The sequence below is a fragment of the Bos javanicus genome, chromosome 7, assembly GCF_032452875.1.
Source record: "Bos javanicus breed banteng chromosome 7, ARS-OSU_banteng_1.0, whole genome shotgun sequence".
Classification (NCBI taxonomy): Eukaryota; Metazoa; Chordata; class Mammalia; order Artiodactyla; family Bovidae; genus Bos; species Bos javanicus.
This window is the reverse complement of record NC_083874.1, coordinates 7,832,149-7,846,681: the sequence shown is the minus strand read 5'-3', so window position 1 is coordinate 7,846,681 and position 14,533 is coordinate 7,832,149. Positions and strand designations below refer to the sequence as shown.

General features: G+C 47.0%; 1 protein-coding gene and 1 long non-coding RNA gene across 3 annotated transcripts in view; one reads left to right on the top strand and one right to left on the bottom strand.

Moving 5' to 3' along the window:
• The window catches only part of AKAP8L (A-kinase anchoring protein 8 like), a 32,020-nt gene that overhangs the window by 6,310 nt on the left and 11,177 nt on the right, over positions 1 to 14,533 (bottom strand). For both annotated transcript variants that reach the window (XM_061421797.1, XM_061421798.1), the window contains exons 5-12: positions 13,070 to 13,523; positions 12,882 to 12,978; positions 12,728 to 12,798; positions 12,296 to 12,359; positions 11,364 to 11,472; positions 9,770 to 9,911; positions 9,572 to 9,677; positions 9,205 to 9,335 (exon numbers count right to left, since the gene is read on the bottom strand). In XM_061421797.1, coding sequence (XP_061277781.1) covers positions 9,205 to 9,335; positions 9,572 to 9,677; positions 9,770 to 9,911; positions 11,364 to 11,472; positions 12,296 to 12,359; positions 12,728 to 12,798; positions 12,882 to 12,978; positions 13,070 to 13,523 — 1,174 coding nt within the window. The remainder of the gene's footprint in view (positions 1 to 9,204; positions 9,336 to 9,571; positions 9,678 to 9,769; positions 9,912 to 11,363; positions 11,473 to 12,295; positions 12,360 to 12,727; positions 12,799 to 12,881; positions 12,979 to 13,069; positions 13,524 to 14,533) is intronic.
• LOC133250489 (uncharacterized) lies at positions 7,072 to 8,066 on the top strand. The gene is made up of 2 exons (XR_009737336.1): positions 7,072 to 7,225; positions 7,869 to 8,066. It is a non-coding gene; the product is annotated as an uncharacterized LOC133250489 (long non-coding RNA).

Genomic DNA, 14,533 nt, shown 5'->3' with positions numbered 1-14,533 from the left:
GCACAAACTAAGCCATTGCTGTCTCCAAAAAGAACCAGTAAAACAGGTAGAAGGAGCCTCCCTAGGGTTCAGGATAAATCTCAAACAATGAATTTAATTGGATTAAAGTTATTTAATTGGATTAGGTTAATTCAGTTGGATTAGAACAATTTAATGCCTTTAGGCATTGTTGAAAACAACAGAGCTATCAGCCAACAACTTATGGAGAAGAACAGCTTGGTGCAATATGAGAAAAAGACAAATGTGGTCCTATCAAAACTACCACCATCCCTACCACCAAAATACCACCACCATAGGCCAAGTGGCTGTGCACTTGGCCAATGGCTTCCTCTTCTGAGGTACAGTAACAGGCTTTGCACTGTGGGAATTAAAGAGATTTCACTAAAAGATTTTGACTATTCACTCAAACAAACACAATAACAAGACCTACAATAGGGGAGGTCTAGAACAAAGAGTTGCTAGAAGAGATTATATAAACTGTCTAGTTTTCAACAAAAAATTATGAGATGTGCAAAGGAAACTGACATTCAGGAAAAAAGGCAGGCAAACAACAGAAACTGCCTGTGCCCATGGCCAGATGTCAGACTTAAAGACTTAAAAGCAGCCATTATAAATCCATTTAAAGAACTAAAAGGAAACATGCTTGAAGTACAAGATGACACTGTCTCATCAAATAGGGAACATCAATAAAGGGACAGAAGTTAACTATATAAATCCTAGAGCTGAAAAATACAATGAACTGAAATGAAAAATTCACGGAGGGGTTCAACAGTAGATCTGAACAGGCAGAATAAGCAAAATCTGTAGGTTGGCAGAGATCACACAATCTGGAGAATAGAAGAATGAATGAAGAAAAATGAATAATCTCAAACAACCCTTGACACCATTAGGTGACGCATCACACCCATAATGAGATTACCAGAAAGACAAAAGGAGCAGGAAAAAAAAAAATCTGAATAATGGCTATAAACTGTAAATCTCATGAAAAACTTTAAACCACACATCCAAAAAGCTAACAAACTCCAAATAAACATAAAAAGACCCACAAAAAGACATCTTATAATAAAAATGCTGAGAGCCAAAGACAATGGAAAAATCTTGACAGCAGCAAAAGAAAAATGAATCATTACTTAAAATGGAACCCCAGTAAAGTTAAAAGCTGATGTCTTACCAGAAATGGGGCCAGAAGGCAGTGGGATAACATACTTAAAATGCTCAAAGAAACTGTCAACCAAAAATCCTGTGCCCAGGAAAGCTATCTTTCAAAAGTGAAAGTGAAACAATAACAGTCCACAACAAACAACAATTGAGTTTGCTGTTGGCAGACCTTTAAAGAAATACCCAAGGAGGTCCTTCAAGATGAAAAGAAGTGATCCCAGATAGTAATGCAAATCCACAAAAAACAACAATAATCATATAATTATAAAGAAATACTATAAATGCAGTATCTTTTCCTGTCCTCTCAACTAATTTAAAAGGAGTTATATAAAACAATAAATATTTAAATATTAAATATATATATATACCTCTTAAATCTATATAATTGTATTACTTGACCTGTAGTAACATAGAGAAATGTAATATATTTGCCAGTAAGAGCACAAAGAAGGTCGGGAGAATAAAACTGTATTGGGCTAATAAGGCAATGACTACAGATGGTAACTTGAATCCACAGGAAGAATTCAAAGACAACCAGAAATGGGCAATAAGAAGTCTAGGTTAATAAAAGCTAGAAATATGTAACTGCTATTCTCCTTTCTTCTTTTGGCATCCTTAAAAGACAAATTATATAAAATAATAATTACATTGTATTACATTATTGGGTTTGTAACACATATAGATGTACCACTTTGTATAACAAAAACCTATGCAGAGAGAGGTTCACAGGAGTAACTTAATCCCACTGAAATGACTGTATCTAAAGGAAATTTTTGAAGTTAATATATATAAAATAAGGCCTAGAGAAACCACTAATAATGCCCCCCCGAATTTTTACAAAAAAACCATTAAAGAAGATAAATAAATATTTGAAAAAAATAGTAACGTTAAATGTAAATGGATTAAACAATCCAGTCAAAAGGCAAAGATGGTCAAACTGGACAGAAAAACAAGTTCAAATAATATGCTCTCCACAGGAGACAAACTTTAGATCCAATAGATTCAAAGATACAAATAAATAGAAAGGAAAAGGATGAGAAAAGATATACAAACATCAACCGTAAGAAAATGAACTGACTATACTAATACCAGATGAACAGACTGTAAAAAATGTTACTAAGATAAAAAGGGACATTTTATAATGATAAAAGGGTCTCTCCATCGGGGGATATTTAAGTATAGACACACCGGACAACAATTCAACCATAGCTGATTTTAATATCCCACTGTCAATAATGCAAACAACAACTTGGCAGGAGATCAACAAGGAAATAAAAGGCTTGAACACTATAAAACCAAACAGGCATAACATATCTAAAGAACACTTTGCAACAATAACAGAATATCCATTCTTCTCAAATGTACAAAACAGCACAGACTCTATACTACTAGGCCATAAACCAAGCTTCAGTAAATGAAAAGGACTGAAATAATGGAATGTATACCGTCTGACTACACTGAAGAAAATTAGAAATCAATAACAGAGAGGAATTTTGGAAATTTAGAAGTATGTTAAAATTAAATGACACACTGCTGAATAACCAATGGGTCTAAGAAAAAGAAGGCAGAGGGAAATTAGAAAATAATTTGAGATGAGTGAAAGTGAGGACGAGACATACCAAAACTTATGGGATGCAGTGAAAGCAGTACTCAGAGGAAAACTTACAGTTATAAAAGGCTATATTAAAATAGAGAAAAACCTAAAGCAAGCAGAAGATTAAAACAGAAATTAATGAAGCAGAGAACACAAAAAAAAGGGCAAAAAACCCACAAAATCATAAGTTTGTTCTTTTTAAATGTCAGCAAAATTAAACCTCAGCAAGACTGATCAAGAAAAAAAAGACTCAAAGCAATCAGAAATGAAAGAAGGGGACTACTGACAATACAGAAATAAAAAGGATTATAATGGAACACTAGGAATAAATGCATGATAGTAAATTGAGTATTAGATTAAATGCACAGATTTCCAGAAAGACTTAAAACTGACTCAGAAAGAGAGGGAATTCCCTGACAGTCTAGTGGTTAGAACTCGGCACCTTCACTACTGGGGCCCAGGTTGAATATCAGGACAGGGAACTAAGATCCCAAGTGCAGAGAAATAAGGTGAAAAAAAAAAAAAAAGAAAAGTCTAAACAGACCAGTGACCTGCCTCTTGAGAAACCTATATGCAGGTCAGGAAGCAACAGTTAGAACTGGACATAGAACAACAGACTGGTTCCAAATAGGAAAAGGAGTACGTCAAGGCTGTATATTGTCACCCTGCTTATTTAACTTATATGCAGAGTACATCATGAGAAACGTTGGACTGGAAGAAGCACAAGCTGGAATCAAGATTGCCGGGAGAAATATCAATAACCTCAGATATGCAGATGACACCACCCTTACGGCAGAAAGTGAAGAGGAACTCAAAAGCCTCTTGATGAAAGTCAAAGAGGAGAGTGAAAAAGTTGGCTTAAAGCTCAACATTCAGAAAAGTAAGATCATGGCATCTGGTCCCATAACTTCATGGAAAATAGATGGGGAAACAGTGGAAACCGTGTCAGACTTTATTTTTGGGGGCTCTAAAATCACTGCAGATGGTGACTGCAGCCATGAAATTAAAAGATGCTTACTCCTTGGAAGGAAAGTTATGACCAACCTAGATAGCATACTCAAAAGCAGAGACATTACTTTGCCAACAAAGGTCCGTCTAGTCAAGGCTATGGTTTTTCCAGTGGTCATGTATGGATGTGAGAGTTGGATTATAAAGAAAGCTGAGTGCCGAAGAATTGATGCTTTTGAACTGTGGTGTTGGAGAAGACTCTTGAGAGTCCCTTTGACTGCAAGGAGATCCAAACAGTCCATTCTGAAGGAGATCAGCCCTGGGATTTCTTTGGAAGGACTGACGCTGAAGCTGAAACTCCAGTACTTTGGCCACCTCATGCGAAGAGTTGACTCATTGGAAAAGACTCTGATGCTGGGAGGGTTTGGGGGCAGGAGGAGAAGGGGACGACAGAGGATGAGATGGCTGGATGGCATCATTGACTCGATGGACGTGAGTCTGGGTGAACTCCGGGAGATAGTGATGGACAGGGAGGCCTGGCGTGCTGCGATTCATGGGGTCGCAAAGAGTCGGACATGACTGAACGACTCAACTGAACTGAACTGAAGTACAGAAATTGAATTCGTAATTTAAAAAAAAAAAAAAAGCTACTCACAAAGAACAGCCCAGGTCCAGACAGCTTCAGAGCACATTCTACCAATTTAATACCAATTCTTCGCAAACTTCCAAACAACAGGAAGGAAAACTTCTCAACTCATTTTTTGAGGCCAGTATTCAGTTCAGTTCAGTTTAGTCGCTCAGTTGTGTCCATCTCTTTGTGACCCCATGAACCACAGCACACCAGGCCTCCGTGTCCATCACCAACTCCTGGAGACCACCCAAACCCATGTCCATTGTGTGGGTGATGCCATCCAACCATCTCGTCTTCTGTTGTCCCCTTCTCCTTCTGCCCTCAATCTTTCTCAGCATCAGGGTCTTTTCAAATGCATCAGCTCTCCTCATCAGGTGGCCAAAGTATTGGACTTTCAGCTTCAACATCAGTCCCTCCAATGAGGCCAGTATTACATTGATACCAAACCCATAAATATCACAAAAAAACATACAGACCAATATCTCATGAGTACACATACAAAAATTCTCAACAAAATATTAGCAAAGCCAATTCAACAACATATAAAAAGAATTATACACCATGACCAAATAGGATTTTTCCCAACAACGCCAAGGGTGGCTTAACACCCTCAAGTCAATGAAATATACTGTATCAATAAATAAAAAACAAAAACCACACGATCATCTCAATAAATGCAGAAAAAGAATCTGACGAACTCCAATGCCATTCCAGAATAAAAACACTCAACAAGATGCAACCAGAAGGGAATTCAACAACCAGAAGGGAATTCAACGACCAGATTGGAATTCAACAACCAGAAGGGACCTCAACGACAAGACAGAGAGCACCTATGGGAAACCCACAGCTAAGCAGCGCACTCAACGGTCAGACCGATGCTCCCCCAGAGACAAGAGGAGGGGCGGTCAGACCGATGCTCCCCCAGAGACAAGAGGAGGGGCGGTCAGATTGATGCTTCCCCCAGAGACAAGAGGAGGGGCGGTCAGACCGATGCTCCCCCAGAGACAAGAGGAGGGGCGGTCAGATTGATGCTTCCCCCAGAGACAAGAGGAGGGGCGGTCAGACCGATGCTTCCCCCGGAGATAAGAGGAGGGGCGGTCAGATGGATGCTTCCCCTAGGGACAAGAGGAGGGGCAGGGAGGAACTTCTCTTCAAGGCTGTGTTGTATGTTCTAGCCAGGGCAATTAAACAAGAAAAAAAAAAAAAAAATTAAACAGCATCCATATCGGCGAGGAAACAGTTAAACTATAACTATCTCTATCTGCAGACAACTGATATACAGAACATGCTAAAAAATCCATGATTAAAATTAATAAACAACTTCAGTGAGGTTATAGGATACAGTATCAACAAACAAAAATCAACTCTATTTTGAAACAGGTACAAAGAACAACTCAGAAATGGCATTAAAGAACACAATTCCATTTATATTAGTATCAAAAGAATGAAATACTTGGGAATAAACTAATAATCCCCCAAATAAAAAACTTATACACTGAAAACTGAAATATTGTTGAAAGAAATTAAAGATTCTGAATAAAGCAAAGACATTCCATTTTCATGGATTGGAAGACTTAATATTGCTGAGAAAGGAATACTCTCCAAACTGATACAGAAATTGAATATAGTCCCATTAGGACACCAGCTGGCTTCTTTGTAGAAACTGACATGTTGGTCCTAAAATTCGTGGAATCTCAAGGAACACAGTATAGCCAAAACAATCTTGAAAAAAAAAAAAGAAGCAGAAGTTACAGGTGTCTGTTTCTGATGCTAAACCTTACTACAAAGCTACAGTATGCTAATGGCATAAGGATAAACACAGAGAACAATAGAATAAAGAGTCCAGAAATAAATCCAGGGAGCTGTAGTCAACTGACTTTTGGCAAGAGAGCCACGACCATTCAACAAAGAAAGAATACTTTCTTCTACAAACGATGTTGGGACAACTGGAAAATCACATGGACTAGAATGAAGTTGAACTTTACCTTACACCACATACAAAAATTAACTCAAATGCATTAAAAACCAAATTGTAGGAGCTAAAACTGTAAAACCCTTACTATAAGAAGGCAAAGGGATAAATCTTTGTGACCTTTTATTTGACAATGGATTCTTAGATGATACCCCAAGCACAAGAAAAAAATTTAGATAAACTGAACTTCATCAAAATTAAACTTTTGTGCTGCAAAGACACATCAAGGTGAAAAAACCCATGCCATGGGATGGGAGAAAATATTTGCAAATCATGTGTGTGATTAAGAAGTTGTATCTAGAATATATAAAGAACCTTAACTCATAAAGACCACACAGTTAAAAAATAAAGTATCTGAACAGATATTTCTTCCCTTCCAAGAAGACAGACAAATGGCCAACAAGTCCATGATAAGATGCTAGAAATCATTGGTCAGTTATCAGGGAAATGCAAATGAAAAATACAACAGATACAACTCACTGCACACCTCAATGACTGAATGGCTGTTATCAAAAAGTCAGATAATAACAAGTATTGGTGAAGTACTGGTGACATATGAATAAATCAAAACTCACACATTGTTGTTGGGGATATACAATGGTACAGCCATTTTGGAAGATAAGCTGGCAGTTCCTGAAGAAGTTAAACTGTTACTATTTGACCCAGACATTCCACTCCTGTCTAAAAAAACCGTAACACATGTCCATACAAAAATTTGCATCATAATAGAATTACCCATAATAGCCAAGAGGTGGAAACAATCCAAATTCTAAAGCATGAATAAACTAAATGTGGTATAGATCCATACAAGAGAAAAGGTTTAGGCCACACAGAGGGATGAAGTTCTGATACGCTACACTATGGATGAACCTTGAACACATGCTCAACGGAAGAAGCCAATCACAAAAGACCACATACTATGGTGACTGCATTTATATGAAATGCCTAGAAATACATGGAGACAGACAGTAAATTAGTGGTTGCCTAAGGTTTGGGGAGTATGGTGGTTACAGAGTGACAGCTATAAGGTGTGGCTTTCTTTCTGAGGTGATGAAGATGTTCTATAATTGTGCGGACAGCTACACAACTGTGAATATATTAAAAACTACTGACTTGTATACCTTACATGGATGAATTGTATGGTATGGGAATTGAGCATCAATAAAACTGTTACCAAAATTAATAATAACTAGAAGCTTTTTATTTACTTCTAAATCTGGCATTTTACAGACTATAGTATTTATATTTGAACTCTCTATAACCAACTACTTCTGGTGTCTTCAAAGTATCTTTTAGTACCCTTCCAATCCCCTCTATGGCTGCTGGTTGTTACAGCTAATTTTTTTTTTTTGCAACTTGCTTTGGAATCAGTTTATATTTTGCTAGCTATCATTCATTTCACCTAAATTTTCCAAGTTTTAATACCATGCACTATCCAGTCTCTATAGTCTGCTCTCTGTTCTCTTTCAACCCTTATCAGCTACCAATCCAAGAATCTCACCATGGCAAGATCCCTACAGCTTCTCTGTTGCCAAAGCCAACGGACATTTTCTGTATCTTTTCAGATCTGTCAACGGTATGTGCCAATCCCGAATCTCCTCCACCACCCCAGCCAGATCTCTAAGCCCATCCCACTGTTGAGAATCACTGCACTGAGAAAGAACAGAGATGAATTTGATGGGCATGGAAAAAGGTTGAGAAATGATTCCTTACACTCCCCTTGACTGCTACATCTGCTCATAAGGTCTATCAGCATCATCCAGGGTGACGGCAGCCAGGCCTCTCTTTCTAGCCCAGACCTGGCCCTGGGCCTCCCAGCTCTCTCCCTACTGCAAAGCCCCACCCCGCTCACTTGATCTCTAACAGCCAGCTTTAATTCAGGATGTCACCGATTCAACCAAAAGAACACCCACTCTGGCTTCTGTGTTAGGCCCTGGGAATACACTGGAATGCAAGACAGAATTTTTTCAATTTCTTGCCAAACTCGCTCCTTTTCTTGTACCATATACTACCCCACCCTCCTCATCTTAGCAGCACCACTGTCCACCAGTTAAACAAGCCAGAAATCTGCAATAACCCAGACTTTCATCACTCCCTCATGCCGAACTCCTATTCACTTTCTTAAACTGCTCTTCCATCATCTCCCAAGGCCCTTCACTGATCCCACTTCCTTCCCAGAACAGGTACCCAAAGTCTCTAGTCTAATACCAACTCTAACCCTTCTGCTAAGTCACTTCAGTTGTGTCCGACTCTGTGCGACCCCATAGACAGCAGCCCACCAGGCTCCCCAGTCCCTGGGATTCTCCAGGCAAGAACACTGGAGTGGGTTGCCATTTCCTTCTCCAATGCATGAAAGGGAAATGTGAAAGTGAAGTCGGTCAGTCGTATCCAACTCTTAGCGACCCCATGGACTGCAGCCTACCAGGCTCCTCAGTCCATGGGTTTTCCAGGCAAGAGTACTGGAGTGGGGTGCCATTGCCTTCTCCCTAATCCTTCTAGTCCCCCACTTAAAAACTCTGCTGCCTACAGGAGCAAGACCAAGCCCCTCAGCCCAGCCCTTGTAAACTATGTCCAATCCCTCCTCCAACAACACTTGTACCATATGCTTCTCCGTTTGGTGTCTGAACCTAATCTGGCCTTTGGCCCTTATGCATACGCAGGTCCCCATTTCCCACAGCCTACTTCTTCTTAAGGTCTGGCTCTGATGCCACCACCTGCCAGGCAGAATCACCAATTCCCATCCCTCTGTAGCGTGGCTGACTGCTCTGGGCTGGAGATGTGTCTATATTCCTGCCCCTGGCAGCTCTTCATGAGCAGGCAGGGGTCATGACTCCAGCACCTCCCCAGAGGCCTAAGCCAGTTAGCCCACAGGATGGTGGGAGGGCACTGGTGGCCACTCACCCTGCGGTTCCGGTTGTGATCCATGGTCTTGAGGTGCTTCTGAATGATCCCAAACTGCATGGGAATGAAGAGGTCACAGGCTGCGCAGTGGGCTGCCTCTACCTTCTTCACAAAATGTTCCATGGCAATTTCTGTAGAGGGGAGAAGGAGGGAGTCGCCACTGGTCCCAGACACCTAAGAAAGACCCAGGAGTTGGGGGAAAATGCCAGACCAGCTCCTCACCTCACCCTGCCATTTCCACGTGGGCCTGAGGTTGTTCTCACTGACCCTCCCTGGGGGAACAGAGGGGTGTTGTGACCCTACTCTGAAAACCAGAGGAGGGAAGGCTGAGGTCCGGCCTGGTAGGACTGGGATGGAACCTCCTCACCTTGTGTCAGATCTTGGTCTCTGTAGATCTGCTGGATCAGACCATCAAGGTCCTCCACGGTTTTTCTGAGCTCCTCTGTCTTCTTCGTCTTGTTGGCGACATATTCCTGCCGGATACACCAAGGAGATAGCAAGCTTTGTGTGGGCCACTCTATGTCTGCAGGGTAACAGCAGCTGTACCAACCACTCCAAGGCTCACCTGCAGAAAGTCAGCTGTCTGCTTGGGGAGCTTGGTGCCTACGTACTTAAAGTGTTCCTTGTGAAACTTGCTGTCAAGGTGGCTGGCCATCTCATCCTCATAAAAGGTTCGGTATTTGCAGAGAGAACACACGAACTGGATCCTGCCACAGGAGGGAAACGCAGAGCTGAGACCAAGAGGGTTCCGGGGAAGGGTGCTGTTGCCTCACCCAACCCAGCTGCGAGCCCTGAAACAGGCCTTGCTCATGGGCCTCTGAGGTGTGGTCCCAGCAGGGGGACAGGCTAGGACCAGTGGGGCTGGGAGTGCAAAGGGACAGAACATCTGCAGGCTGCAGTTACTGCAACGTAGGGGACAGGGCAGGAGCTCTTCCTTCCCACAGGCAGGAGGCTGAAGCCTGAGGCAGCAGCTGCTGCAACAGGCAAGGAGTCGCTGGAAGGTTGCTGGAGGGCCTCTCTACCGAGGCTGGGCAGGAGCTTGTGCACTTGGCCCAGCTGGGGAGCAGAAGGAAGGATGCCCTGGCGTGAGCCAGGTGGCCCTGAGTGCAGAGTGAAGTACGCAGTCCTGAGGCAGGGCCCGGAAAGGTGCTGCATCTTCCTTGTGGGGGCTGAGGGGCTCAAAGACCCAGCCCATCCTCTGCTCAGAATGCTTGGGGGTAGTGTCGGGAGGGATGGGAGGCAAGCAGGCCTGGGCACCTGCTGCCTCATCTTCCTCTTCTGAGAAGAGACCAGTCTGAGCTGGAAGGAGGGCACCTGCCCGGCCTGCCAGAGGGCAGCCTGGAGTCACCTGAGCGAGGTGCTCTGTCTGGGCCGCGTGTCCACAGCAGAAGCCCGGGGTCTGGGGCCTGGGCCGGAGCAGGCCGCCGTGGCAAGGGGCGGAAGAGGCCAGCCGCCACCGAGGCCTCGGGGCAGGTCCCTACCTCTGCCGGACGTCCTTATCTGGGCCACGGGGTCAGCTTTGTCTGGAGAGCCCAGGGGCCGGGCGCCGGCGAGGCTGAGGAAGGTCCAGCAAGAGCAAGAGTCTGAGGCGGAGGAGGAGGAGGCAAGCGCCAGTGCGGGAGCCCTGAGGGCAGACAGACCCGACCAAGGGGCGTGAAGGGCTCAGCCGCAGACAGGCCCGGCCTGACAGGGCCGGCGGGCCGGGCAGAGGGCAGGCCCGAGGCTGCCACAGCCCACAGGTGCTGCCATCTCTCCTGAGCACGGTGACGGCCTCTTGGCAGCTAGCTGGGGTGGCACAGGCGCCTTGGACCTTGAGTCTCTGCTGAGCTGGCCCCCTCCCGCAGGGGCATCAGGCCCCCAGTACACCTCGGGGCTCATGTGCCGAGTGACCTAGCGCCGGAGCTTCTGGGCAACGGTGCTGAGCAGGGTGAGATCTCAGGCCAAAGTCGCTAGCGGTCGCCAGGCGGCCGCACAGGGGCAGGGGACGAATCAGGCCTTGGGAGCTGGGCCTGGCGGAAAGCAGGGTCCATGCACGGCCGAGCAGGTGACGGCTCCCAAGGGAGGCCAGAGGGCGGTGAGGCAGCAGAGCTATGGCCCTGCTCTCCTGGAGGCAGCCCCAGAGCGAGGCAGAGGCAAAGGGGTGGAGGGAAGCTGGTTACCTTTCCACCATGCGGTCTCGCTGCCGCTTTTTCTGCTTGTCCAGGCTCTTTTTGCCTGCCTGCAACTTGCGTTTGGCCTGGCCACTCTCATCCTGGGCGCTCAGGACCCCTGTGGGAACAGAAGGATACGGTTACCAGTCTACGGCCTCTGGCTGGATATCCACTGTCTACTCCAGGGGGTCCATTCTGAAAGCAGCTGTCCGAGCAAGGCCTCTGGCTGCGAGCAGGACCGGGTGCCCTGGGATGGGCGGGGAGTTGACCCCACTACGTTCCAGGACATCCACACTCTGCAGTGAGCCACAGGGAAGCTGGAAGGTAAAGAGAGGCTGTCTCAGTGGGGACACTGGCAAAAGTTCAGAGGACCCAGGTGGCAGAATGCAGGAAGGCCTCAGGTGGGGCCTGAGTGCAGCCCCCAAGGGTAAAGGCCCCAAAGCTCACATGGCCCTGCCCACCCACACTGGGTACCGCGGCAACAGTAGGCTGAGGCTGGATTTAGGTTAGGTACCTGCTGGCGCTCATCACTCGAATAGGGAGACACGGACTCCCAACAGGGGCTGTAGAGGTGCTAAGGGAAAGGACATGCAAACCAGAGCCGTAAAAACTGCACCGAGGGTCCCAGCTTGGACACCAGCCACTGAGGACTTGGAACTGCATGTTACTAAGGGCCTGAGGGCAGAGGTTGAGCCTGGGGTTCCCCCACACTTTTGCTTGCCCCGCCCACCTGAAGGCAAAACCAGTGTACTGTCTCGAGATCAGGGCCAGAGTAGGAACCAGGCAGAGGAAGAGAGGTTACTCCCTACCAGTACATAGTCAGCCACACCGGGACGATCCAAGTTGGGCATATTTCTGCCAAGACCCTGCCCTTGGCTGGCCCCCTCCCGCCACAAGCCATCTGGAAAAGTCCCCAGTGCCCGGTCACTCAGAAGACTCACCCTTCTCTGCATCCTCTTTGCCACCTTCCTTCCCCTCCTCTTTTCCCTCTTCGTCTTCTCCTTCCTAAGACACAATTTCAGACTGTCAGTGTTAAAGCCTGTGCAGTCGCTCCAAACAGCTGTAAATGACAAGGCCCTGTACCAGGCCAGCATAGAGCTGGCGCCTCACGGCCTCCCAGCAGGCCTTGCACAGAGGCCTCACTGGGCCATGTTCTGAAAAGGAAACCCAGCCTCTGATCAGCGGCTGCCGGCAGCCTGCGCCCTCTACCAGACCTCCACTCCCTTGTGCTAATCATGTCTGCATGCAGGGATAACTCAGGCTGGCCTGTGTTTCTTGGGAGAGGCCTGCTCTGGGGCGCCGGGGCTCAAGCAGCCCCCTGTCCGCAGGCCTCACCCACAGACAGACAAGAGTGCAGGGCTGGGGCCACTTACTGCTCTGGAGCCCTTCTCCACAGTCTCAGCGCTTTCCGTGCCCTCTGCAGCTTCCCCCTCTGTGCCCTCGTCTGAAAGGCAAGAGGAAGCAAGCTCAGTGCAGGAGGCCCATGGGGCAGAGGGCAAGGGTCATGGGCCCAGCACCCGGGCTCACCATTGTCTGAATCACTGTTATCAGAGCAGTCCGTCCGGGTGGCTTTGCTGTCTGGCTCGTCAGGACTGCCGCATTGCTTTCTCTTCTTTTTCTTGGTCTGGGTCAGAAAGAGTGAGCAGGGTCAGGGTAAACGGCTTCAGGCCCTTCACTTTCTCAGTCATAGACCAGGAGGGGCCCCTTTCACTCACCCGGAAGTCAGCCGTGGTCCAGGTCTTCCAGGTCCGCCTCATCTGCTTCATGCCATTGCCAAACCCAAAGCCAAATCGGGAGCCACCTGGGAAGGTGCCCCCGCCACGCATGCCCTGGAACATGCCGTACTCAGGGATGATGTTCTGGGAGAAGAGGGAGGGCAGCCGGGAGGCACCAGGCATGCACTGGCCCCGGGCCCCCATGGGGTCTTCCCACATGCGCCCATAGCCCGAGGCCATCGGCCGGCCACTTCGGGAGTCCCGGGCCCAGCCCTGAGCCCGTGGGCCAAAAGTGTCGCTGCCACGCATGCGGAACTGGTCGCGGTAGGCATCGTACTGGCCCTCATAGGCCATTTCCATATCAGGGTCAAGCTCTCCGTAGTCATAGCCCGACCGGTACAAGTCACGCTCGCTCAGGACAGCCCTCGAGTCACAGGCCTCGTAGGAATCATACCTGCAGAGGCAGATGACAAGCATCAAGGGGGCCTCGGGTCCCCTCACCCTTCTGTTCCTGCCTTCCAGCAAACCGTCCCGTTTCAGGGACAGAAGACCCACTCCAGCACTACCCCAGCCCACTGTAGAGAACCAACGTTTAGAAATGCCAACTTAAAAGGCTTCTCGGGGCAGACTTCTAGAAGCTAGCAGGTCCCCTCAGCTCATGTCCCCAAGCCTGCATATGACCACGCACCAGCTTTCAGACCCTAACAAGGACTGACTACTAGGGTAGAGTAGGTCTCAGGGGAAGAGCGGGGCCACAGGAAATGTGCATGTGTCTGTGGCAGTCACAATGCCCAAGGCCGCTCCTCGAGGGGCAGAGCCAAGCATCCCAACATCCCGTAATACGTGGGCAATCCAGAGCATCAGTGTTTTGTCCACTGGGGCTGGTAACTTTCACAGGAAACCTTCAAACCCCCTCACCACTGAAAACAAAAAAGAATACAGAACATTTGCCAGGAAAGACGCTGCAAGCTTGCCCAATGACAAGAACAGAACTCTTATGAGCTCGTATAATCCCTGGTGCCCAGGACAGGGCATCATAGCCTACACAGCAAGTGGGAAAGCAAGCCAGACGTTCTGACTGTGGAATCAGAGACAGCTATTCTAACTTCGGCTGCAGCCCACAGGCCCAGGCCCCACACGTCTCTTTGCCAAAGCTGGGTAGTTAAGAAGCACCAGCAGCATGAAAGAAGAGGCCAGGGCGACCCAACTGTCACTCTGTCTCTGAACCCTGCTTTCCAGCTTTAGGTTGCTGCAAGATGGTACACAGGCAGCTGGCACCAGCAGCAATGTCTGCCCAACCACCCCCCAAACCCCCCTGCCCCGGCCCCACCATCTGGCAGCCTCAGATCCAACACGATGACTATCAGGCACAAGAAGAGGGGATGTGCTGGGCCTCCCCTAACACTTTCTGCTTGCTAGAGAGCCCATGCAAGCAGAAGTCTCCTTGGCACCCTCAGCCCTAGT